The 27770-nt window shown below is 43.4% G+C and overlaps 1 protein-coding gene across 1 annotated transcript; it reads right to left on the minus strand.

Moving 5' to 3' along the window:
- Positions 1 to 761: 761 nt before the first annotated feature.
- On the minus strand, positions 762 to 27431 carry LOC118400407 (lysine-specific demethylase 5B-like). Its single transcript, XM_035797253.2, has 26 exons — positions 27112 to 27431; positions 20614 to 20691; positions 18774 to 18896; positions 18411 to 18581; positions 16270 to 16395; positions 15844 to 15943; positions 15555 to 15655; positions 15167 to 15325; positions 14775 to 14894; positions 14407 to 14565; positions 13920 to 14101; positions 11087 to 11249; positions 10882 to 11001; positions 10369 to 10563; positions 9879 to 10060; positions 9365 to 9489; positions 8893 to 9043; positions 7937 to 8057; positions 7345 to 7700; positions 5039 to 5177; positions 4587 to 4766; positions 4012 to 4170; positions 3188 to 3710; positions 2822 to 3018; positions 2176 to 2433; positions 762 to 1933 (listed from the first exon to the last, which is right to left on the minus strand). The coding sequence occupies exons 1-26, from the start codon at positions 27262 to 27264 to the stop codon at positions 1799 to 1801; spliced, it is 4476 nt and encodes a 1491-aa protein (XP_035653146.1). The 5' UTR covers positions 27265 to 27431; the 3' UTR covers positions 762 to 1798.
- Positions 27432 to 27770: the final 339 nt, after the last annotated feature.

The following is a 27770-nucleotide window of genomic DNA, read 5'->3' on the forward strand; positions in this document are numbered from 1 at the left end:
TTCAGTGGGCAAATGCTCACCTTCGATGGCCACTGGCGAAGTGTGCTCTTCACAAATTAATCCTGGTTTCATATGTACTGGTCACATGGTAGACGTGTGGGTGAACATTTTGGTGGTGTCAACGTTATGAACAGAGTGCCCATGGTGGGGTTATGGTATGGGCAGACAAACTAGACACAATGAACACAATTGCATTTTGTCGATGGCAATTTCAATGCACAGAGATACCGTGATGAGCTCCTGAGGGCCCATTGTTGATGGCGGCGGCTGAATGGCACGACACGTTTCAGGATAATGCAAAGCCCCATGTCACAAGGATCTGCACACAATTTCTGGAAGCTGAAAATGTCCCAGTTCTTCCATGGCCTGCATATTCACCAGACATGTCACCCAATGAGCATGTTTGGGATACTCTTCATCGATAGCATGTTCCAGTTCCTGCCAATATCCATCAACTTCGCACAGCCATTAAAGAGGACTGGGACAACATTCTATAGCCTGATCAACTCTATGCGAAGGAGATGTCGAGCTGCATGAGGAAAATGGTCACACCAGATACTGACTGGTTCTGATCCACACCCCTCTACCTTTTTAAAAAACTATGACCAACAGATGCATCTCTGTATTCCCAGTCATGTGAAATCCATGGATTCATGGATTAGGGCTTAATGAATTCAATTCAATTTGACTGATTTCCTTATGAATTGTTGCATTTATTTAGATACAAATATGGAAAGAAATAGGCAAGCATCAGAGCGAACTGAATAACACAATTTGTAGTATTTTATTGGAAGATTAGAATGTTAACAGTAGGGCTTGTTGACATGTACAGTAGGAGTTAAAAATAGTTTTGGATTATATAATCCTACATATTTTATTGAAAGTAGCAAATATCATGTTTAGCCCACTCAGTACACCAGTGGATTATTATTCTCTGCCATTATAATCCCGTTATTCTTCAGATAATTAAATATTCTTGTCCATGGGACTCACAGATATTAAATGCCTACTTGAGGATAGCTTCTACACTGAGAAAATTACAGACAACATACTTGTGGGAACAAATTATTTTATTTCTTATGCAAACTGCAACGCATTAATCATATTTACCCGAAGGAGGAAAAAAGTTGAATGATACCCGTGGCAGTTAATTCACACAGTTCCTTATGTTAGCCATGTCGCAAGTCAAATCACTTTCAACCTACAAGGGCGTTCTATAGTATAGAACCATTTCTAAGCACAAACATAGCTCAGACAAACTGAACTCAAATTAACAATTCAGTTATTGCTCAGATAAATAATATTAGCTCTACAAGAGAAGAAAAAGGGTTCACATTGTTGTTCAGATGCATGTACAAAAACTGGGTTCCAAAAATGTTGTCCAATTGACTTCTTCTGGTTGAAAAATCCCTGCGTTGTCTTAATACACATGCAAGTAAAGTCAGTCAAGTGAAAATGTCCCGTTTCCTCCACTTTATTCTGCTTCGTAAACAGTTGGAACCTCGCGCAGTACAATCTGCATCATGTCGCTGATGATTGGAAAGATTAAGTTGATTGGCTGTATAAAGCCAGCCACTATAACAAAACAGAGATGGAAGAGTCTCAATCGCTCTGAAAAGCTGTTTGGGCTGGGAAGGAGGAGGAAGGAGCACTGTTGTCACCAAGTAGAGCTAGATCAGGAAGGTCAATGAGGCGGTGGGGCCAGAGCATAGCTGAGAATGGGGAAGGGAAATAACTGGGTGGTTATACACCCAGAGCTGTGACTAAACTAAAACTGATGATCCTTCAAAACTGGTCTTCACTCCCTGGTGTGGTCTGGCTGTGTGCAGCTGATACAGATGTAGTCCTCTTTCTCTGCCTGCTCTGCAGACACTCCCACACAGATCTGGTGGAACCACTGCTGGCAGCTGCCATCACACTGGACCCAATTCACCTGAGAAAAACAGAGGGGAAATATAATGCACAACGCAGCATCATAAGACGCAAAATGCATCATACCGGCTGTATATCTGTATTTTGAAAGTGGAATCTTCCTTTAATACAAATCATACTACATACTATTTTCAATATACTACAATAAGTTTAATAGTCTAATTGTTAAAACAATGTGATGTTTGGGAAAACACACTGAAATGACCCACAACATAATAAGGTGGAGGGGGGTTTAATGCTAACCTGTTTCCCCTCTGGCTCTCTGCACCACGGTGCAGCACACAGGGTGAAGTCTTCATCAGAGTCTGAAAGGGAGAGGTCAGGGTTAGTGGCGGTGGGTGAACAGGTCCCCTTGGCCTCCTGACTCCTCTCCTTGTTCATCTTGGGCTTCTTCTTGCGGGGCTTCTTGGCTTTGTCCTTGGGCTCGGAGCCCTCCTTCTCCATGCACCGCTTGGTCCGCTTGCCGTTCACAGCCTCCTTCTTGAGACAGGCTACTCCGTTCTGGTGAAAACAGTAAACACGCATTTAAGTCACACACATGAATGTAAATGTTTTTGTATGAATGTAAATGTTTTTGTATGTATGAATGTAATTTTGTTTAAAATGTTATGTTTTTTAAACTTAGTCTTTTACAATCATTAGAGGTTTGTTTTACCATCGTGGACCACTGAAAATAAGTGTTTTAATTAATGCTTTTAAGTGGCATCTTCTGGGATCCAGCGCAGATCTTATATTATTTTTCACCCAAATAGATTCATTCAAAATCATTTTTAAAAAGTTCAACAAATGTGAGCAAATGTTCAGAAACGTCTCAAATACATCAAAACAACCCTTTAATCAAGTGGTTGACCTGCTATCTGAGCCTCACAGTAGTAGACTAGTATGTTACCTGGTTGTGAGGGGGGCTCCCTCCCTGAGGGTTGTGCTGGTGTTGGTCCTGCTCTGTGCTGTGCTTGGGAGAGGGGCTGTCTGTGAGGTTGTGGGAGTCCAGTCTGGTGAGGGACATGTACAACTGCTGGGTCTCAGGCAGAGTCACCTGCAGCAGGAAGCCCTCCACCATCAGCTCCTCCAGCTCAGGGCTCAGTCCTGAAACACACACCAATAACACAGTTCAACACAGCCCTTAAAAAGGAATAGTTCATTTTTTGTATTCTGTGAACATACATTTTATGTGTTAGACATTGATAGAAATTTGATAAAAATGTGAATTGTTATGAGAGGTTGAGATATTAGATGTTGCTGGCCTGACACGGACCCTGCAGAGGAATGCACTGGTGATCCATGTAAAATGATGCGCTGTATGGTTCCTGAGATGGAGCCGAGGTGGGACTGGATGAGCCCCAGCGCTGATGTGATGTCATCAGAGCCACCCCCAGCACCCCCTCTGCGGAGGCCTGCTGCATGCGGTGCTGCCAGCGGACTGTCCTCTCGATGAGGAAGCGTAGGGCATCTCCCTCAGGCAGCCGCACCCTGATGCGCTGCAGGGAGGCGAGCAGGGGAAGCACCCGGTCCAGAGGTGGCTTTTCAGAGCGCCGGCAATGGGGACACAGCCAGGCCTGGTTGGGTCGGGGGTCCTGGTTGGTGCCTGAGACACAGCTGCGGTGAAAGGTGTCACTGCAGAGCTCGCACTGCAGCATGGCGCCCAACGGGGCATTGTGGCACACGCACACCCTCAACGCCCCGCAGTCGCCCGCTTGGAGGAGCTTGGACTCATTTGAGGCCCTGAGAGCCAGCAGATTCTCCATCTCCTTCTGACGTACCTCGGCTAGAGTGGCCATCTACAGAAAGGGGAACCAGCACAGGTTGGCATGACAAAACACAATACTTACTACCGCAACATACATCTAACCAAACAGTAACTTACAGTCATAGTATATGGAATTACAATACTGTATCAAACCATACATTTAATGATATGCACCTTCATACCATGGGTGCTCATATCAATGTGAAGGCTTCACTGATTGCGATAGTTGGGTGTCTTTAGAATATGTTGGAAGTTAAATAAGTAAGTTCAATGGTCTGCTTTTGGTAAATAAAAACATGTCCCTAGACAGACTGAGTAAGAGCAGCACGTACAGCAGAGGCGGAGTCCTTGCTCTCTGAGAGGGCCTTCTCCACATCACTCAGGCAGTCCAGCCAAGTTCCATTTCTCTTGTTGCACTGGGCCACATCCTTCGCCCTTTTAGACTTTGACTTCTGAGACCCCGTCCCAGCCTCACACCGGGGGCACAGCACCTAAAACAGACAGAGACAATGAGCCAAATCCCAAAAAACTCAGGATAAAATTAACAACATTATCAGCACTGAAATAAAACAAATCCATTAAATAATACATTCAGCAAGAGGTATGTATGGCAGGTTTAATTTTAAACTAATCTACCCAATACTGGGCTTGCCTCCACAACTATTTGGCAACTTAGTGCAAAACATCTCACCCGTAGCGACATTTTAACCAAAGATTCAGTCAGGAGATTTGAGTTGAATCCTGCACAGATTACAGTATCATCACAGCACCCATAGGAGTCTGGTCAAAAGTGATGCACTATAAAGGGAATAGGGTGCCATTTGGGGTACAGACTGACTATTTAGTGAAACAACCCCTAAGGTGTCTGATTATGTGTTTCGGCATTAGATTGTTGTAGGTAGTTTACCTCCAGCAGGGAGTAAGGGGAATTCTTCATTAGAAAGGTTTTGGCGGCGCTCTCCTTCCAGGCCTGCACGTCAGAGACCAGAGCCTCCAGTCGAGCCAGAGGGTCCAGCCAGACAGGGATGGTCTTGGCCCGGGACACCAGGTCAGTCAGGGTATCCAGCACAGGGATACGGCCTCCCAGCTACACACAAACACACACTTATAAGCAGTCTGGCTTTTTTCCCCTTTCCCAACTTGTATTTTCAGTCGCATACCAGAAGCAGTTGTTTAAAAAAGATCACAATATAGGACAGGTCTATATTCAGAGATGTCCCAATTACTTGGGTTAATAAATTAGAATGTTAGGCTATATTCCCTTCCTGGTGCACTACATTTGACCAAGGCTCTGTTCAAAAGTAGTGCACTAGATAGGGAGTAGGGTGCCACTTGGGACACACACTAAGAGCCTCCTACCTGCAGGGTGTCTGTTTCCTGAAGCCAGTCTTTAGCCTGGTCCACTGTGTCCTTCAGCAGCAGACAGTTGGGCAGATAAGCAGGGATACTAGCCACCTCCTGCAGAGCTGCCTCAAGAGTTTCCACACAGTGACAGGGCCTGGACAAAATACAAGCTAGGCTTAAAAACACAAGTGGACTCAGTACTGCTTTTATCTTTAGTGTCAAGTTTTGTCAACACCTTTCACAACACCCCACAGTTCATATGGCTCCAGTGGTCACTTATTACTTGTTACTTCAAATCAAATGTTATTGGTCACATACACATGGTTAGCAGATGTTATTGAGAGTGTAGTGAAGTGCTTGTGCTTCTAGTTCTGACAGTGCAGCAGTATCTAACAGGTAACATTAACAATTCCACAACAAAACCTAACACACACAATCTAGTAAAGGAATGAGAAAATATAAATATAAAATATATGGATGCACAGCGAGAGCAGCTAAGATCCAATATATAGTAAGAATTGATAGTGAAGGATACAGTATATACATATTTAAAATCCATAATGCGAGATATGTAAACATTCTTATTAAAGTGACGAGTGTTCCATTTAAAAAAATATATATATTTTACATTTATTTAACTAGGCAAGTCAGTTAAAAACAAATTCTTATTTTCAATGACGGCATAGGAACAGTGGGTTAACTGCCTGTTCAGGGGCCGAATGACAGATTTGTACCTTGTCAGCTTGGGGATTTGAACTTGCAACCTTTCGGTTACTAGTCTAACGCGCTAACCACTAGGCTACCCTGCCGCCCCAAATTGCACTTGCATTTATTAAAGTGTCCTATGATATCAAGTCTGTAGGTAGGCCGCCTCTGTGCTAGTGGTGGCTGTTTAACAATCTGAATGCCTTGAGCGAGAAGATATTTTTCAATCGCACTTTAGCACTATGAGGAGTTACATTTCAGCATGTCTGAAGAGAACGAACCGAACCAATAGAATAAACCACCTCTGACGCAATGTTGCTTATGGACAGTGGAATTAGTGTTCTGTACATAACTTCTCTATTTCAAAAAGTTCAGAGTTCTCAAATAAGACCTTATAGTCTAAGATGCTTCAATACAGGAGACCAGCACAGTTTACCCTCATAGCAATGGGAGCCAGCTCTGCAACTAGAGCCTGTGTATAAACTGTTGTGGGAGCCAGCTCTGCAACTAGAGCCTGTGTATAAACTGTTGTGTGAGACAGCTCTGCAACTAGAGCCTGTGTATAAACTGTTGTGTGAGACAGCTCTGCAACTAGAGCCTGTGCTCTATAAGCCTGTATAAACTGTTGTGTGAGCCAGCTCTGCTAGAGCCTGTGTATAAACTGAGAGCCTGTGTATAAACTGTTGTGGAGCCAGCTCTGCAACTAGAGCCTGTGTATAAACTGTTGTGTGAGCCAGCTCTGCAACTAGAGCCTGTGTATAAACTGTTGTGTGAGCCAGCTCTGCAACTAGAGCCTGTGTATAAACTGTTGTGTGAGCCAGCTCTGCAACTAGAGCCTGTGTATAAACTGTTGTGTGAGCCAGCTCTGCAACTAGAGCCTGTGTATAAACTGTTGTGTGAGCCAGCTCTGCAACTAGAGCCTGTGTATAAACTGTTGTGTGAGACAGCTCTGCAACTAGAGCCTGTGTATAAACTGTTGTGTGAGACAGCTCTGCAACTAGAGCCTGTGTATAAACTGTTGTGGGAGCCAGCTCTGCAACTAGAGCCTGTGTATAAACTGTTGTGTGAGCCAGCTCTGCAACTAGAGCCTGTGTATAAACTGTTATGTGAGCCAGCTGAGCAGAGCATTGTCCCAACCCACTGATATAGTTAATCCATCAGTGAGCAGCTTTCAACTCCAAATGCAAACCTTGCACTTTTCACTCTCTGCTGGCTGAACTTCTAAGCAGCTTTTCGCAAGGTAGGTAGGTGTCAGTGCTACATATTTACTATGAACTAGGTGTCAGTGCTACATATTTACTATGAACTATGTCAGTGTGCTTTATTTGGTTTTACATCTCATTCTATTTTAAACATCTTGTTTTGTGCATCTCGTAACCATTTCCTAATGAAAATATTATGTCTATGGCTTTACTATTAAAGTTTTTGTATTACTCAAGTTAGAAAAGGAGTCGACCTGAGACATGGCTGTAGACCATTACTACAGCTAGGATGAAAGGTGACAACTACTGAACCAAGAGTTTTTCCTGTACATCGTCTCATGTAGGATAGAACTGGTCAACTTGCATACTCAACTACAGTACTGTCTAAGGCGCTCTCCTCCTCCCTTCTCTCACCTAGTCTCCATCAGGCTGAGAGCCCGCTCCTCCCAGTGCTCAGACATTGTAAGCAGCTCCTGCAGGCGCGCCATGGCCCTCTCCACCGAGGCATGCGAGGCCAGACCCACCCCCTGGTCTATCAGCCTCCGCATGGTGTCCAGACAGAGGCTGTGGGGCTGGCTGCTGGCTCCCTGAACCACCTCCAGCCAGCGCGCCTGCTCCAGCCTCTCCCTGAGCAGGCTTAGCTGGGGTAGCTCCACATCCAGGCTCAGGCTCACGTCCAGCAGGCTCTGCAGCTCCGCTGGGCTGGGGGCCTCGTCACAGAGGAGCCGCTCGCTGCACTGCTGGAAGTCATCCACGCGGGTAAGCAGGTCCTGGGGGAAATACAAACAAGTAAAAGGGTCAATCAATGAACGCTGTTGTTTTGTTCAGTGTTATCCTGGTCCTGAAAGATCACTGAGCCGGACGTAGGCTTCTGCCACAGACTCCCAGCCTAGTGCATCATCAACTAATCAAGAATGTGCTGAGCGGAGAAAGGTGTGATAGCGAAGAGAGGAACACAGGAATTGTCACTGATGGTAGTGGATATATTCTGGCCCTATAGTTGTACCTTGAGTAAGGGGGCCTGGCGGATGCTGCAGGGCAGCTTGTGCAGCTGCCTGACAAACGCCCTGAGCTCCTCCACCGTCAACAGGTTCTGGCTCTGGGACTTCCCTCCACCTGAACGATACCTGACAACAACACACTAAAGATCAGAGACAAAGCTAGCCTACAGAGCACAAAAGCTGAAATTATTTTCACTAGGGCACATTATTGCTTTGCGCATTACATTTAAGTCATTTAGCAGACGCTCTTATCCAGAGCGACTTACAAATTGGTGCATTCACCTTATGACATCCAGTGGAACAGCCACTTAGTTAGGACTATTTGGCTAACCATGTCGCTAGCAATACGAAAATTAGAAGTGGTAAAGGATTTCAACTTCAGAAAGTATCCAGCAGTTATATCTCACTGGTAATCCCCAAAGCCAACACCTCCTCCTTTGGCTGCCTTTCCTTCCAGTTCTCTCCTGCCAATGACTGGAACTATTTGCAAAAATCACTGATGTTGGGAGACATCGATCTCCCTCACTGACTTTAAGCATCAGCTGTCAGAACAGCTTACCGATCACTGCAGCTATACACAGCCCAGCTAAAATAGCCCATACAACTACCTACCTCATCCCCATATTGTTTTTATTTACTGTTTTTGCTCTTTTACACACCAGTATTCTACTTGCACATCATCATCTGCACAACTTGTAATTATTCCGCTATTATGGCTTATTTATTGCCTTGCCTCCTTACTCCATTTGCACACACTGTATATAGATTGTTCTATTGTGTTATTGACTGTACTTTTGTTTATTCCATGTGTAACTGTTTGTGTCGCACTGCTTTGCTTTATCTTGGCCAGGTCACAGTTGTAAATGAAAACTTGTTCTCAACTTTCCTACCTGGTTAAATAAAGGTGAATAAAAACATAAATAATAATAATACAATAATAGAAATTGTGTGTGTAGCACACCTGGTCTGCCTTTTCCCATTGAGCAGTTGCTGGGCCACCACGGCACACTTCTCAGCATCCAGGGTAACAGTGCAGAGCTGCCGTAAGAGGTCACTCTGAGGGAACTGCTTCACCTCCGCATCCTCCACCAGTGACCTCAGCACCTCCAAGCCTGAACACAAACAAACAGTGCTTCAGAACACTGCTTTAGACACAGTCATCAATGCATCCAAAGAATCATGGTCCAATGATCAAGTGAACTGTACTATTAGCAAAGGGTAGAAAATACTCTAGTCTATTCTGGTATTATGTGTTTAATTAGACAAAGGGTGAAGAGAAGTTAAAAAAAAACATTCCATAACACATTTGAGAACATCCTGTCCACTTGGGGTTATGCAAATAAGCAACAGTAAGTTTGTGTTATGTTATGACCAATTTCAATTCCATTGACGCCTGAACCCAAAGAGGTATCCTACTTAGGATTAGTACTTACTGCTTTTCTTGTCTTGTTTCGCCTCCAGTATGTTAGTGACATGCGAGACCCAGCCTGTGTAGGACTCGGCACGCAGTGTGACTGCTTCCATCATGGGGTAGAGCTCAGCCATGGTAAACCTGAAGCTGTAGACACACAACCAGGTAAACACAGGTCTATAATGTTTCTGGAATCTTGGCTGAGTAACAGCTGTCACAACTGTTTATTTTCTGGTCAGGTGACACGCGTTTGTTTCTCATCAGAAGGTTCTAGAAGGCCTTTAGACATTTCAATGCTGCACACTTTGAATTTGACCCTTGCTTTAAGTTGATAGATGTTCTTAAAGGGGCATTTCAATGAAACTGCAAAACAAGTGTTATAATTCATGCATTGGATCTGAAAAACTAATGGCAATATTAACATGAGCTACTGTTGATTGCCCGTTTCTGTACAATGTGGGATGTACGTAATGAGGGATGAATGTAAACATTTTAATGTGGGCATTTAGCATGAACTTAGCTGTTGATAGACCTACTTGAGTGTGAGGTTGTTGGGGGAGCAGGAGCAGAGGTTTTGGGCGTGGTGCAGACACACTAGCTGGCCAGGGTTACAGGGACAGGTGAGGGCAGACAGGTAGCAGGTGGTCCTGCACCTGGAACACTGGCGCTCCTCGTCTGGCAGCAGGTCGTACTCCACCTGCTGGGACTGCTGCACGCCCTGGGGACACAGACAGAGGAGTAGTGTCATAAAACACACCCACAGATTAGTAGTGTCAGATCACACAGACACCCACACCAGTAGTGTCATACTAGGAGAAACATGGATAATACAGGGAAAGACACTATTGGAGCAAAGTTAACTGTGGCCATTTGCTTCTCTAAGGATGTTGTCCAATTACAACTAAGATGCTTTGAATGGAATGTCTTTGAACAGGGGCACAGTATTGGTCAATTTGAAACCAGAAGGAAAAAAACATTGATATTCAAAAATCAAATTAATGTGTGCCAGCATGAGAGGCCTCTCACCATCTTGCTGACTTTGTCCCTCAGCTTGTCCTCCTCATGGAGCATGACGGCCATATCCCTCTGCACGGCCGAGGCCAGGGCCACGTCCATGGTGTCTGCCTTGGATGCCATTTTGCAGACCATCTCGTCGTGGGAGAAGACACAGTACCTGTCCAGCTGTCGGTAGTGGTCCACACACATGCGGCCCATGGGCATCTGAAATGACAGAGCACAAGGCTTTGGGTTGAAACTGTACTATTCATTTAACACTATCGAGCTGAGCTGTATACAGTGCTGGTTACATCAGTAATACTCTAACTTGATCCAAAGAGCGACAAGGTATACAGCCTCTTGTTCAAGCCCAGCATTAACACACCTGATTGAGCAAATGTATTGTTCATCCAGACCATGATAAACCTGTACATCATGTAGCTCTCCAGGACCAGGTGTAATGACCACTGCTCAATAGAAACACCTTCCAGTTATTCAATTATTAGCTTATGTATGCTATTGAGGTACTTCAAATCATCATACCCAGTCCATCGTGCAGAAGTTGACAGCCTCAGCAAAGTTGAAACCCTGGTTAAATCCACTGTGGTAGGCTCTAGGGAAAGTGATGACAAACTCGCCAGCGCACTGATTGGTGCGATAGATCTAGAGAAGAGCGGGTATGAAGTTATGGTAAAACTATAACTATACTCACAGCGTGTGTGTGTGTGGGGGCGCGTTTGGTACTTACGGGAACACCGTGGTTCATGAGTGTGTTGGGGTTCATGATGGTGACCAGCTGGTGCAGAAGGTCAGGCTGAGATTCGAACAGCTCGGGGGCCAGTTTCTTCATCACCCCCTCCAGCTTCTCCGCAGCATACCCCGGAGCGCCGTACCACGTCTTGGGCTCTCCCCTGAGGACATATGCCAGTTTGTCATAAACACTATCTGTTGTCACTCCTTGACCCAGAAAATATAAAAAACTAAATTGGCCTATTTTGAATCTCCCATTCCTCTCAAAAACGTTAGAAAAAGCTGTTGTATACGAAACGCTTCAGTCTGGTTTTAGACCCCATCATAGCACTGAGACTGCACTTGTGAAGGTGGCAAATTACCTTTTAATGGCGAGGCTCTGCATCGGTCCTCCTAGACCTTAGTGCTGCTTTTCATACCATCGATCACCACATTCTTTTGGAGAGATTGGAAACCCAAATTGGTCTACACGGAGAAGTTCTGGCCTGGTTTAGATCTTATCTGTCGGAAAGATATCCGTTTGTCTCTGTAGATGGTTGTCCTCTGACAAATCAACTGTAAATGTCGGTGTTCCTCAAGGTTCTGTTTTAGGACCACTATTGTTTTCAATCTACATTCTACCTCTTGATGAGGTCATTCGGAAACACAATGTTCACTTGCACTGCTATGCAGATGCACCAAAATTGCCTTCGCTGGAAGCCTGTGTTTCAGACATAAGGAAGTGGATGGCTGCAAATGTTCTACTTTTACACTCGGACCAAACAGAGATGCTTGTTATAGGTCCCAAGAAACAAAGAGTTCTGTTGAATCTGAAAATTAATCTTGATAGTTGTACAGTCCTCTCAAATAAAACTGAAGGACCTCTGCTTTTCTCTGGACCCTGATCTCCCATTTGACGAACATATCAACACTGTTTCAAGGACAGCTTTTCCTCATCTACATAACATTGCAAAAATCAGAAACTTTGTCCAAATTGATGCATAAAAATTATTCCATGCTTTTGTCACTTCTAGGTTAGACTACTGTAATGGTCTACTTTCCGGATAAAGCACTAAATCAACTTCAGTTAGTGCTAAACACAGCTGCTAGAAGCTTGACAAGTACCAAAAAATGTGATCATATTACTCCAATGCTAGCCTCTCTACACTAGCTTCCTGTTAAGGCTAGAGGTGATTTCAAGGTTTTACTGCTAACCTACAATGCATTACATGGGCTTGCTCCTACCCATCTTTCCGATTTGGTCCTGCCGTACATACCTACACGTACGCTACGGTCACAAGACGCAGGCCTCCTAACTGTCCCTAGAATTGCTAAGCAAACAACTGGAGGCAGGGCTTTCTCCTATAGAGCTCCATTTTTATGGAATGGTCTGCCTACCCATGTGAGACACGCAGACTCAGTCTCAGCTTTTAAGTCTTTATTGAAGACTCATCTCTTCAGTAGGTCCTATGATTGAGTGTAGTCTGGCCCAGAAGTGTGAAGTTGAACGGAAAGGCTCTGGAGCAACAAACCACCCTTGCAGTCTCTGCCTGGCCAGTTCCCCTCTCTCCACTGGGATTCTCTGCCTCTAACCCTATTACAAGGGCTGAGTCACTGGCTTACTGGTGCTCTTCTAAGCCGTCCCTATAAGGGGTGCGTCACTTGAGTGGGTTGAGTCACTGACATGATCTTCTTGTCTGTGTTGGCGCCCCCCCCCCTCTCGGGTTGTGCCGTGGCAGAGATCTTTGTGGGCTATACTTGGCCTTGTCTCAGGATGGATAGTTGGTTGTTGATATCCCTCTAGTGTTGTGGGTGATGTGCTTTGGCAAAGTGGGTGGGGTTATATCTTACCTGTTTGGCCCTGTCCGGGGGTATTGTCGGACGGGGCCACAGTGTTTCCCGACCCCTCCTATCTCAGCCTCCAGTATTTATGCTGCAGTAGTTTGTGTGAGGGGGCTAGGGTCAGTCTGTTATATCTGGAGTATTTCTCCTGTCTTATCCGGTGTCCTGTGTGAATTTAAGTTCTCGCTACCTCGCTCTCCCTCTGAGGACCTGAGCCCTAGGACCATGCCTCAGGACTACCTGGCCTGATGACTCCATGCTGTCCCCAGTTCACCTGGCCGTGCTGCTGCTCCAGTTTCAACTGTTCTGCCTGCGGCTATGGAACCCTGACCTGTTCACCAGACGTGCTACCTGTCCCAGACCTGCTGTTTTCAACTCTCTAGAGACTGCAGGAGCGGTAGAGATACTCTTAATGGTCGGCTATGAAAAGCCCAATCAAATTTACTCCTGAGGTGCTGACCTGTTGCACCCTCGACAACCACTGTGATAATTATTATTTGACCCTGCCGGTCATTTATGAACATTTCAACATCTTGGCCACGTTCTGTTATAATCTCCACCTGGCACAGCCAGAAGAGGAATGGCCACCCCTCATAGCCTGGTTCCTCTCTCGGTTTCTTCCTAGGGAGTTTTTCCTAGCCACTGTGCTTCTACACCTGCATTGCTTGTTGTTTGGGGTTTTAGGCTGGGTTTCTGTAGAGCACTTTGAGATATCAGCTAATGTAAGAAGCGCTTTATATATACTTATTTATATTTGATTTGATCACTTTGAAGATTGAAGAGTATTCTTGTGTTTAATACCATGTCAACCAATAAACTAATAAACTAACTCCAATACTAAGCAAGCAATTGGGTTTGACAAGATTCCTCAAAATGAAAGAAGCAGAGGCCATTTGCTTTGACCTATACAGTGCATTATACCACGGGCCAGGAGATTTTTCTGGTCCAGTTACAAGGTCAGGTAAAACTCCAGTCCCATACTAGTGGCCTGTGGGGCAGCCTTTATGTACCAGTGCAAGTAGTTGATGGAGTAGCTCCAGTGGTCCTCAATGTGCCAGCAGAAGGAGGAGAAGCACATGCCCACATACAGCCAGGGTAACTTCATCCCACAGATGTCAGCCGTAACATGAGTCAGCACCGAGGAGTCTATCACGGGCATGTTGTTCAGGTTCCAGCCACTGCTCAGGTAATCCTATGGGTCAGAGACAAGTTAAGTACAAGTTAAGGCTCGACTCAACTGCGGGTGATATTGGCTAGGGCTTAATCTCCTGTAGAACTCCAATATCACCTTAAATATAAGCCACAAGTGCTTCCGCTGTCTCTAAGAGCATAGATATATGGGGGTTTTGAGCTATATAACTATTTGCGAGAGTTTTCCACAACAGTTCTCTTGGTCTGAAATTGTGTACTGTTGCCATGATGTTGTGGTACAGTCAACTTCAGAATCATCCCAATATCTAGGATATGTTAAGTTGTAAGAGTAGAGCCTTTGTGTACCTCATCCTCAGGGGAGACATGGAATCGTCCACCCCTGATGGGGAAGCCGCTCCCAAACTCCTTGGAGGCAATGTCTGCTCCATACTCCACAGTGACGTCCTCCTCAATGGTGCTGACCAGTCGCCAGAACTCCTTCTCCACCAGCTCTGTGGGAACCATCTGACAAACAGAGAGACAGAAAAACCATTACCTCAACTCATTTCAACTACAGGCTGAGTTAAGTATAATACAGCTTATATCAGGTGGGGGTTAAGTAGGCACAATGACACTAGGTTCCATCTTAAAACTTGTCTAATAGGAACATTTTCCTGTTTTGTCCCTGCTGAACATAACACTGATGAGGACAGTACGTCTGCTTTCAAACTTACATGAACTGGCATGTTGAAATAGTCTGACTTGAAGGAGTCAGCCATGTCCCCAAAAGTGCGTAGAGAGTAGTCCCTGCCAGCCTGCTCAAAGCCAAAGGCTACCTGGGGTTTGCCACACTCCTGTAGGGAAGACAAGGATGAGAAGCACTAATGTAGCTAATATCAACATGAAGTTATAATAGCCGAACACCAACAGGAGTAGGATTCTACTGAGAAGCTCCGGTAAATAAGAACCACAAAATAGAGGTTTAGCATGCTTTTGTTTAGCTTTAATAAGAGTCGACTGCTGCTTCTGTATTCAGTATCCCCAGTGGATGGGGTGTGTGGAGTTTACAGAGTGACAGTGTAGTACGGTAATTGGGGCTGGGGGAGAGCGGGAGCATGTCTGTCACCTGAGCCAGGCACTTGGGGCATCTCCAGTCTCCTTTGGGGACATCATGCAGGGGCGGGATCAGACAGAAGGTGTGGTAGCTGTCATCACAGCCATCACACAGCAGCAGGCGGTCCTCTTCGCTCCCGCTACCACACACCAGACACATGTACTGATCCACCTGAGACAGACAGAGACAGACAATGAGGTTTCTTATCCAATAATCAGTAAAAATGGCACCCAGGTGGGTGGATGGGATGAGTTTACATTTTAATGGTTAGTTAAGAACTCAATCATTTGTACTTTTGTGAGAGACCTGAATAAATGCTATCCATTAGGATTATTATCATAGTCATAATGAAGAGACAATTAGCCTTGATTAGCTCAGCATATAAACGTATTTTTCTCACCGCAGGGTCGTTTTTTTTACTAAACACGCTTTCTTTGTCACTTGTTATTGGATCCTCGTGCTCAGTGAGTTCCAGTTTCACCTCAACAGGTTTCACTAGCACTGAAAGACATCACATGGTTAATGGAGGCCAGTGCATACAGTATGTATTCATATCAACACAACCCTGTTCTTATATAGATTTCAAATCTAATAATTATCTAAACTTAAATTAAACCAGAGAAACATTTTCATTTGTTCATGAAAAAAAATTACATTATTTCACAAGACTGCCAAGGGACTGTGTTTACCAAGCTGTGGCTCTGGCTTGGCCACATAGGAACCCATCCTCCTCCTCAGGTTGGGCCGGTTCTCACAGTCCTCCGCTGTCTCAGTCTTCATACAGCCTCCCTGTCAGAGAGAGGGGAGAAAAGGGAGGGGTTCATGCCACGTGGACTACGACAGGAGATGAAGAAAAAGCAACATATTTTTCTCGAGGTCACCACTGCACACACACCGGCTCTTTTGATCAATATACAGAAACACACTCAAAGCTGTGAACCGCCGCTTGTCTGCATTGGTAAATTGTGCTACTGGACTTGTCACACAATGACTCGGATAAAGAGGTCTTATTAGGTTCCCGGGAACTAATGTGGGTTAGAATTGTGACTTATGGGGAACCAGAGCCACAGACGGAGGTAGAACGTTTACTTATGTGGACCCTGGAAGAGGTTCACCTCAGCTCTCATGCGCTTGGCTCTGCGAGCGATGCTGCAAGTCTCCAGGGGCTGGACAGACTGGCGCTGGGGCAGGTCATGGGGGATGTAGTCTGTATCCTTGGTGTCATTGGTCAGGGTAGGCTTCTGTAGGGGAGACATGGGGGAGTGAGTGGGCATGTAGAAATGTAACACATTTTCACAGATATCAATCAAGGCAAATGACAATCATTCTGATGAATGACAAAATAAAGTGCTTTACTTGCTCCTTGTCACTCCTATTATGCTGTGACAAATTCCATTTGCCAAGAACAAACTAGGCATCTATAAACCGAGGCAGGGCCATGTGGTTGTTTAGGTGCTTAGTTGTCTAACAGTTCCTTTGGGGGTTTGATTTCCAATCTTTCATTGTTGCCTTTGAACAAAATAATTGTAATAGTTGTTGAATACCATGGCTTGATAATAAATTCAACCTTCGAATTCAAACTTCAACTGTTGATACTTGTTTTTGTCTCGCAAGATCAACACATGGGTCTCTGGTCTTTCTGTTGACACCACTCACATGACAAAGAGGAAGACAGGCAGCAACACTGAGGTGAGGTGGGGGTTGGGAACACTGACGCTCTGCTGTCTCTGGTGTATCAGGAGGACAGTGCAAGGGCAGCAGCCAGGCCAGAGACAGCTAGGCCTCTACACAGGGAGGGCGGGGCGAGAGGGAGGAGGGTGAAAGGGGAGGGGATCAGGGTAGGTCAACGCCAGCAGGCTGAGAGAGAGGCATGCAGCACTGTGGAGAGAGGATGAGCTGCTGCTAACCACAAAGCCCAACCAGGGCCCCAAGGTACAATCAGAGAAGCTGCAAGAGACAACTGAGGCCTTCAATAAAATAAACACGGAAAGAGGAAACCGGTACTAAGTTCTACAAAAATAACCCAATGGGGAGGAGAGCTTGCTAAAAAAATGGTTGGCTTGTTGCCAGTTTGTTGTCAGGATTCAAGTCATGCTTTTTAAAAGTCCCAGGCTTCATCTGGCATATAACTCAATTTGTGTGCAAAACCCAGGCTCCTTTAACTCCTCGTTATACCAAGGAACAAAGCAGATCTACTGCAGTTAAGACTTACTGAATCGCTGGCCAAATATCAAACTTACAGAGTAGTGTGGAAAAGAGGCCATGTGAGTGCCAGTTCACTTCTGACGTGCCTTCTCTGCAGTAGTAGGACAGTTAATAATGAGATTGTCTGGTATTAGCTTAATTTAGGGTGATGCTCTACATACAGACAGAGCAGGAAGTGACGAGTCACTTAATGCAGGAAATAATAACTGCCAAATATTTGTTCAGTTGACCCATTTATAAAGTTGACCCTGCTTCCATCTTGAGCAGATATTTAATGGAAAATAAACTCTCTCAACAGCTAAAACATGCATACATATATATACAAACACACCTGCCATTTCGCTATGGACAATGTCTACACCTTTGACGCAGCACAACCTCCTACACCATGCCCAAACCAGACCTCCGCATGTGCCATTGTCCCCCCACAACAAACAAGATCACAACACACAGGTTGAAATATCAAAACAAACTCTGAACCAATTATATTCATTTGGGGACAGGTCAAAAAGCATTAAACATTTATGGCAATTTAGCTAGCTAGCTTGCAGTTGCTGGCTAATTTGTCATGGGATATAAACATTGAGTTATTTGACCTGAAATGTACAAGGTCCTCTACTCTGACAATTAATCCACACATAAAACAGTCAACCGCATCATTTCTAGACATCTCTCCTCCTTCTAGGCTTCTTATTCTTCTTTGGACTTTATATGGTGATTGGCAACTAACTTTCATAATAAGGTGCATTACCACAACCGACCTCAGTTCATCTTTCAATCACCCACGTGGATACATGTTCCTAAAAACCAATGAGAAGATGGGAGAGGCAGGACCTGCGTCACAAATTGAATCATCTATTTTTGCGCCTGGCAACACAGACGCTCATTGCCACGGGTGAAACGATTGAATAACGTGTAAATTTATTTTGAAGCACACGCGACACGACCGGTGTGTTCAGCATGTTAGTCCTCAACTCGAAATAAGAGCACACTAGTAAACAGCCCAGAGCAGAGTGCCATCTGCTGAGAGAGAGCGACCCATCTAACTCACCAGAAGGTTGGCTCCAGTCTGGAACAGGTTGTAGGGGTAGAGGATCCTCTCATAGTGAGAGCGCAGATGAGAGCCTATGGCCTTGCCTGGAGCAAAGCCCATCTTTAGGGCTATCTTAGACCAGCGTCTCTCTCTGCAAACCGCGTCAAATCCCCCATCATCGTTCACCAACTGGGAAAGAAAGGATGCCAATCAATGACCTTTACTGTGAGTGTTTACAAATGTGTAAACATAGCACAATAAGAAGCATATAGAGCTCCCATGAGTATATAAGTGTACAACACAAACGCCCCCTGGTTCATATCCAAGAAAAGCTGGCCAGTTTCCTGCATCCAGGGTGTGCCAGAAGTTGTAGCTACATACCTTGTTGAGTTGGTACAGGTCCAGATTCTTTCTTTCCACATGAGGGATTTTCAGGGTGCACCCTTGTAGCTCCCAGAACTTTGCGATTTGATCCAGGAAGTTGAGCTTGACTCTGGTTTGAGCCTACTCAACATCAACACAAGACATGGTCCATTTTACACATCACCAACATAAAAGAAAAAAACAAAAAGCAATTGTTTCTAAAATAATTCATCCCATGCTGTGCTACTTAAGTGCAGATGACAGGACATTAAGGTTAGGCGATATAGCGGGGTATTTTTTTTTTAAATACCCACGGTATGATTTTAAATACCGTTGATACGAATGCTAGTTTACTAGATTTCGATATTTGTACTTTTAAATAAATACCCGTAGTCAAGTTGTGCACTAGGTTAAAGGATAAAGCAGATTGTGCTGTTCATTCCACATGTTACTTTTCACTATTACATTTACTGGTAGTTCCACCAAAACAGCTGATCGAGCCCCTTTTGATTTTTTTTATTTAAGCTTTATTTATACATGTTTCTCTCAGAGAGATAACATTTATGATACAATAGCAGCAGGGGGAACAACATTTCAGACAAAACAACTTCAGACTAACACAGGATTAAACAAAACTATAAACACACAGTACAAAAATGACATATTACGTTAAAAAACACAAAAGTCTTGACTAAAAAAACAGCTGACCTAAAGACAATTACACTCCATGGTAAATATGTCGATCAAATGTTTCAACTCCACCAACGAAACTAGATCAAATAAAAAAAATCCAGGATCACGGAGTAACTAAAACTAATTCTACCATGACCTGTTCTAATTTTTGATACTGTTAGAAGCAAATGAGAATGGGACCGTAATTGATATTTATTTACCGACCTGATTAAAAAAAGAGAAAATTGCATTTTACCCAATATGGCCTTGTAAAAATCAGTGTATAAGGGGTGAGGTGAGTCACTCCTGCAGTGCAACTTAAGTGAGGTGATGAAGATACACTTGCATGAAATTCACTACTAATGCTCACAAGCTTCTTGAATCTTGGTAAAAGCAGAGACAATCCCCTCCTGGATTAAGATCCCGGCTGACTAATATTTGTTTTGTGTATGCTTAAACTGAGTAGCCTTTTGAGATACTTAACTTTATGAGCCGGGTTGTCTGTCCTTGCAATTTAATTTTGCATGCGAGCGTTAGAATTCAGTATGGGTATTCCTTAGTAGGTTAGCATTTCTTGGGGCGGGGTTTACCAAACAAACAAAACAATAGCGGCCCTTATGAGCAGCACCGGTAATCGCATGCAGCACCGGTATAGCACAGGCACAGTATTAAGTTATGGCAATATGGATACAACCCAAACTTGTATCAAAAGGGGGGGTTAAAGAAGGTCTAGGTACCAGTGACCTTTGACTTGAGGTAATCAACTTTCTCTACAAGGCATACTTCAGGGGCCAGGGAGCACTCTGGCTTCAAAAGACACCCTGCTGCTGGGTGTTATAAGCCTGTTGAAGCCACTGTTCTACAGACAAATGTATCAATGTAGCCTTCTGAGTCACCTTAGCTAATTCTTTAGGCTTAATCTGACTAATGTGTTTATTTGTCCATTTTCTTTTATTTCTTTACCACTTAAAAGAGTAGGATAATAATGTGGATTGAGACAATGTACAAGAAAGGCCAAAACCCCCAAAATAACTTTCATTTTGAAAAAAGTCATCCACATATTCAAAATAAAAAAAAACCTTGCTTACGTACGTATTCAGTCTCTCATAATAACGGTAACTAGATATACTATTATTAAAAAGCAGTACTGTATGGATAAACCAGTTAAATAGTCAAATGAACATACCTCCAATTCATTAAGTCTCTGGATCCGGGGAGTGAAGTGCAGTCTGTCCACATCACACGCAAACGGTGGCTGCCATTCCTGCAGGAGTAAACAACACCATCTTGTCAAACTGACTGAGGAGTCACTCACATTTTTCATAGCTCATCCTCCATTTTGAAGAATCATTATCAGTTGAGCCACATTCTATGCTGTATTTGAATACATGTCTATTTAAGTCATCTAAACTGCACCGTTTAGAAACATTGTGACATCGTAGGCCATGTTCCATACATAAAGTAATGTAGGCTGTTCATCTTTAGTCTAAATCCATATTTGAGATGTCCTCTGTTACACTCTTCCGACTAAACACTTGGCTAAATGCCAATCAAACCTGAGTAAAATGGAGCAAAAATCTTAGAACACCTACTGATTCAAGGATGTTCTTTTTGACTATTTTCTACATTGAAAAAAAATGTGAAGACAATCAGAACTATGAAAAAAACACAGAATCATGTAGTAAACAAAAATAATTGTTAAACAAATAATTTTAGATATTTGACAATCTTCAAATAGCCACCCTTTGCCTTGACAGCTTTGCACACTCCTGGCATTCTCTCAACCATCTTCATGAGGTAGTCACCTGGAATGCATTTCAATTAATAAAAGGTGTGCCTTCTTAAAAGTTAGTTTGTGGAATTTATTTCCTTCTTAATGCTTTTGAGCCAATCAATTGGGAAATTAAGAACTTTGAAAGTTTCATCAAGTCGTGGCCAAAAGTTGAGAAACACAAAAATTAATTTTCACAAAGTCTGCTGCCTCAGTTTGTATGATGGCAATTTGCATATACTCCAGAATGTTATGAAGAGTGATCAGATGAATTGCAATTAAAAGTCCCTCTTCGCCATGCAAATGAACTGAATACCCCAAAAACATTTCCACTGCATTTCAGCCCTGCCACAAAAGGACCAGCTGACATGTCAGTGATTCCCTCGTTAACACAGGTGTGAATGTTGACGAGGCCAAGGCTAGAGGGGGGCGGCAGAGTAGCCTAGTGGTTAGAGCGTTGGACTAGTAACCGGAAGGTTGCAAGTTCAAACCCCCGAGCTGACAAGGTACAAATCTATCATTCTGCCCCTGAACAGGCAGTTAACTGTTCCTAGGCCGTCATTGAAAATAAGAATTTGTTCTTAACTGACTTGCCTAGTTAAACTTGACTTGCCTGTTCGAATAACAGACTGGAAGCTTCAAAAGGAGGGTGGTGCTTGGAATCATTGTTCTTCCTCTGTCAACCATGGTTACTTGCAAGGAAACATGTGCCGTCATCATTGCTTTGCACGAAAAAGGGCTTTAGAAAAGGATATTGCTGCCAGTAAGATTGCACCTAAATCAACCATTTATCGGGTCATCAAGAACTTCAAGGAGAGCGGTTCAATTGTTGTTAAGGTGGCTTCAGGGCGCCCATGAAAGTCCAGCAAGCGCCAGGACTATCTCCTAAAGTAGATTCAGCTGCGGGATCGGGGAACCACCAGTACAGAGTTTGCTCAGGAATGGCAGCAGGCAGGTGTGAGTGCATCTGCACCCACAGTGAGGCAAAGATGGAGCATGACCTGGTGTGAAGGCAGCAAAGAAGCCACTTCTCTCCAGGAAAAACATCAGGGACAGACTGATATTCTGCAAAAGGTACAGGGATTGGACTGCTGAGGACTGGGGTAAAGTCATTTTCTCTGATGAATCCCCTTTCCGATTGTTTGGGGCATCCCTAAAAGAGCTTTTCCCAGAGAAGACAAGGTGAGCGCTACCATCAGTCCTGTGTCATGCCAACAGTAAAGCATCCTGAGACCATTCATGTGTGGGGTTGCTTCTCAGCCAAGGGAGTGGGCTCACTCACAATTTTGCCTAAAAACACAGCCATGAATAAAGAATGGTACCAAGAGCAACTTCTCCCAACCATCCAGGAACCTTTTGGTGAGGAACAATGACTTTTCCAGCATGATGGAGCACCTTGCTCCAAAAGTGATAACTAAGTGGCTCGGGGAACAAAACATCGATATTTTGGGTCCATGGCCAGGAAACTTCCCAGACCTTAATCCCATTGAGAACTTGTGGTCAATCCTCAAGAGGTGGGTGGACAAACAAAACCCACAAATTCTGACAAACTCCAAGCATTGATTATGCAAGAATGGGCTGCCATCAATCAGGATGTGGCCCAGAAGTTAATTGACAGCATGCCAGGGCAGATTGCAGGGGTCTTAAAAAACAAGGGTCAACACTGCAAATATTGACTCTTTGCATCAACTTCATGTAATTGTCAATAAAAGACGTTGGCACTTATGAAATGCTTGTAATTATACTTCAGTATTTCATAGTAACATCTGACAAATTTCTAAAGACACAATATTTGTGTCATTCTCAATACTTTTGGCCATGGCTGTACAATCACAAAAACCATTAAGTGCTATGATGAAACTGGCTCTCACAAGGAACTCCACAGAAAAGGAAAACCCAGAGTTACCTCTGCTGCAGAGGACAAGTTCATTAGTTAACAGCCTCAGAAATTTCAGCCTAAATAAATGCTTCACAGTGCTCAAGTAACAGACACATCAACTGTTGAGAGGAGACTGCATGAATCAGGCCTTCAAGGTCAAATTGCTGCAAAGAAACCACTACTAAAGGACACCAATAGGAAGAATAAACTTGCTTGGGCCAAGAAACAAGCAATGGACAATAGAACGGTGGAAATATGTCCTTTCGTCTGGAGTCCAAATATGAGATTCTTGGTTCCAAACGCTGTGCCTTTGTGAGACGCAGTGTGGGTAAATGGATGATCGGCACGTGCATTTCCCACCGTAAAACATGGAGGTGGTGTTATGGTGTGGGGGTGCTTTGCTGGTGACACTGTTGGATTTATTTCAAATTCAAGGAACACTGAACCAGCATGGCTACCACACCATCCCATCTCATTTGCGCTTAGTGGGACTATCAGTTTTCCAACAGAACAATGACCCAAAACACACCTCCAGGCTGTGAAGGGTTATTTTGCCAAAGAGAGTGATGGAGTGCTGCATCAGATGACCTTGCCGCCACAATTTCCCGACCTCAACCAAATTGAGATGATCTGGCATGAGTTGGGCCGTAGAGTGAAGGAAAAGCAGCCAACAAGTGCTCTGCATGTGAGAACTCCTTCAAGACTGTTGGAAAACCATTCCAGGTGAAGCTAGTTGAGAGAATGCCAAGAGTGTGCAAAGCTATTAAGGCAAAGGTTGGCTATTTGAAGAAACTCATTTTCATTAGTTTAACACGTTTTTGGTTACTACATGATTCCATGTGTGCTTTTTCATAGTTTTGATGTCTTCACTCTTACTCTACAATGTAGAAAGAGAGAGGCTGTTTGACTGGAATCATCAGGAGAAACTGTGGTGCAGATAGAACGTTAAGGTCACTACAGCCTCCTTATCTTTGGAGACTACACAGTCTCTGTGACCTTGCATGGCATCGGAGTGCCAGCATTCCTGTTTGAATGTGCATAATAACTCAGGAACACAGAAAAGTATAATTTTAAATATGCTACACAAGCACTAGCCTCTATCTCACAGCGATTTGGCAAATTCATTCCAAGTGACAAATAGGGCAAAACCCTTTTTGATCAAAAGTGGAAGAGTCCATCCTAAAACCCAACTACCTAAAGAAGAAGACCTAACTGACACCTCAGGCTGAGAAGTGATCCAGCTGGGAATGTGGACGAGTCAGTCAAAGTGCAGTTATCAAAAAATGCTGGAGGGTGGGGGGTATGGATCCCTGTGGCCGGGGAATTGATAAGACCACCATAAATTTGGCCTCCATAGATTACCCTTTGACTCTGCACTCTTCGTCTGCAGTGCACGGCCCAGATGGGAGCATGGCTTATGAAACAACAGCTCTGGCTGTATTTACACCAGTCCCTTTGTGGAGTATTTGAGCAACGACAACAGACAGGCCCATTGCATAACCACTCCCATTCTGCACAAACAACTTCCATCCTCTGAACGGCTAGCCAAATTCAGCCATCATTAGAATACCTACAGTAGGCACAGCTCCAGAGTGATCTGGAGTGCATATTTGTATGTTAATCCAGTGTTGTATGAACACAACATTTCAGATTACACAATTGCTGTGCAAGATAACCAATTGTAAATGTCTCAATTCAGCTTGTTGTTTTGAAGCCTTTGGACTGAATTCATGGCAATGCTAATATGGCAAAAATGTGCTAACTAGCTAACCAACAACTGTAATGATGTATTTGACAACAAGTGGTCATTGTGCAAATGCATTTCTGTTTTCAATATACATTGTTGACAACATGTAAGCTATATTTTGTATCCAATCTAAGCCAACTTCTTCCGTTATGCCCCATGGCTGTGCATACGTCATTTGTCGCTTAACAACCAACCCCTGTAAATGTAACTTTTTTGGGCGACCGACCAAATTCAAATAGATATAACTCATTCTGTCTCTCATTGAAAGCAAGTCTATGAAGCAGTAGATCTGTTCTATGTGCAGTATTTCTATGCTTCCGGGTCTTGAGTTTGAGTCTTTTACTTTCGGTTTTGTACAAGCTTCATAACATCTGAAAATACTATATTTATGGAAAATATATTTCAGTGGTTTAGATGGTACAACGATTCCTTACACTATGCTTGTTGTGTTTCAAACTGAAATTAGGCAAACTATTCAAATTTTAGCACCCAGGAAATGGCAGAGCGATTTCTACATAGTGTGTCTTCAAAAAAGGTCCAATGCGAACTTTCTCAATATCAAATAATTTCTGGGTAACAATTAGGTAGCTTACCATGATTGTTTTTAATTAAAATGGTCAAAAAGAAACAAAAATAATGATAATGCCCTTTAAGAGCTGTTTGAGAAGACCGCCTGACATTTCAGCCTGTTTTGGTGGGATGGAGTTGACTGGTGACATCACCAGGTGGTCCATTAGTTGATAGACCAATAAAGAGTTGCAAACCTCTGCCAATAACAGCTAAGATAGTCCAAGCAATATTCTTGATTGATATACAGCTCTTTACTAAGAAGCAATGTTCATTTTTGACCATTTTAATTGAACACACAGTAATTTGCTTAATTGTTACCCAGAAATGATTTGATATTGAAAGAAAACATGGCTGTATTGGATTTAACTAATTTACCACCAGGCAGGTCAAAACTTCATCCCACCAAATTGGCTGAAATTTTAGGCTGTATTTTCAAACAGCTCTTTCACAAATGGGCATTATCATTTTCACAACATTATTCCAACCTCAGTGTGGAAATGTAAAAAAAAAAAAAAAAAATAATAATCACTTTGACTGCACCAAGTCTTCAATACCTAGGCTACTTTGAGGTATTTGTTTTGATAACCAATGTTCAGAGGCCAGCCCTTCAAGTAAAACCCTTTGGTTACCATTGGAAAAGCGGTACATATTTTCACAGATTAATTATAAATTATACTTAACAAAAATTGTAATATTCTTTCATATAAATGTTACTACACTCCAATGAAAATCCACTTGGTACACAATCCAGTCGACACCCAACCACAAAGACAACATGGAGGACATTAACAAGCTAGAAGAGTCTTCTCAGCAGGCCTACAACATACAGGCCTCTAAAAATCCGCCCCACTCTCAGTTATGATCAAATAATCTAGGTTGTGTAGGCAAGAGGCAACAACATTTCAGTCAGCACAATAAACTGTCCCTAATACCCTTGAAATTTAAGGGCGCTCGGTGCTCACCATTACCTAATCTGGTCAAATAAGCAATGGGCTGAAAGCATGAAATGTCACAAGTAATTCAGACCAATACAAAACCAGGAACCTTCCTCCCCCATGTTCAAGAAACAAGTAAACCCATTATGAAAATTGCAGCACTGTAGTCAACAATGCAGTTTCCTCACCAACTAATCGGTTTTCCTTTCCAACGAATCACACTCCATAAAGAGATCGTCATTGTGCACGTAGCTGTCACACGGAAATCCAGCATCAAAACATTGTGTTGTCAATACAAGCGAATATAAAATGCAATATGGTCTGATATATTACACATATTTTACAATTTCACATTCGAAAATTGAATTGATAACAAGCTGGAAGGCATTAAAGTGACTTGGTGATTTGTCTTATTTCCGTATCATTTTACAATGAACAACTCCCGGGAAGAGAAAAGGTAACCAACCTTGTCACCCATCAATTTAACCAAAAGCCTCGAGAGATGCATTGTACTAGGGTTGAACGTTCTATGGAACATAAGCGATACTTTATAACTTTGTCGCGAGTCTGTCTGCACAGAGATCACTGGGCGTGTACTTGCACACCTACACAGAGGCACACACAACCTACGCTCGCATAGAAGCTGGCAATTCAATTCAAGCCGCAATCCGCCATGTTGAAAATATGTCTAAAAAGATAACTAAACGACCACAAATGTCAACAACAGTTAGAAAATGTTTTCACTCGGAGTTTGAAATTTTACCCTAATTAAAGACACTCACCTTCGGCGGTCGGACCTTGCAGATGCCAGTTTTCTCTGCAATAGGTCGTATTTTGTTGATATACGCAAATGGGTCGGCAAATTCCTCCCAAGTGGGCTCAAAAACAGGACACTCCGGTGGAGCAATGAACTCGTTTGGCCGAGATTGGGTCATCGTCGCATCTTCGTTCTAAATAGTGGAGAGTTACGATTCAAAGTATTTTAATTAAAGTTCAATGAAAGCTGTCCCCTTTGAAGAACTGCTCCCTTTAACTCCGTCAATTAAGAACATCACCACACACTCATTGAAGTCGCACTCTCGCATTATCTGGTCGGGGGACAGCACCTAGGTTGCTTCCGCTTCAGAAAGTAGATACCCTCACACACACGACAATGGCATACTAGCTACAAAACATAACATATTTGTTTGAATAAATAACTACACATGGAAGGTCAATTCATGGCATGCCAATTTTTCGGGGATTGGGGCTTGTCTAAAAACATACCTCAATGCACTAGCAATGAAACTAAATGAATTACTGTAAATAACAAACGGTCAGTAAACAAAACAAAAACCAATTAAATCAAAATATGGTGTACACAACCTACCGTTTGTAATTCACAATTGGTCGAAGATAAATATTGAAGTGAAAATAATTGTCCTCTAGGCCTGTACAGTTT

Source organism: Oncorhynchus keta, chromosome 21 (genome assembly GCF_023373465.1).
Source record: "Oncorhynchus keta strain PuntledgeMale-10-30-2019 chromosome 21, Oket_V2, whole genome shotgun sequence".
Classification (NCBI taxonomy): domain Eukaryota; kingdom Metazoa; phylum Chordata; class Actinopteri; order Salmoniformes; family Salmonidae; genus Oncorhynchus; species Oncorhynchus keta.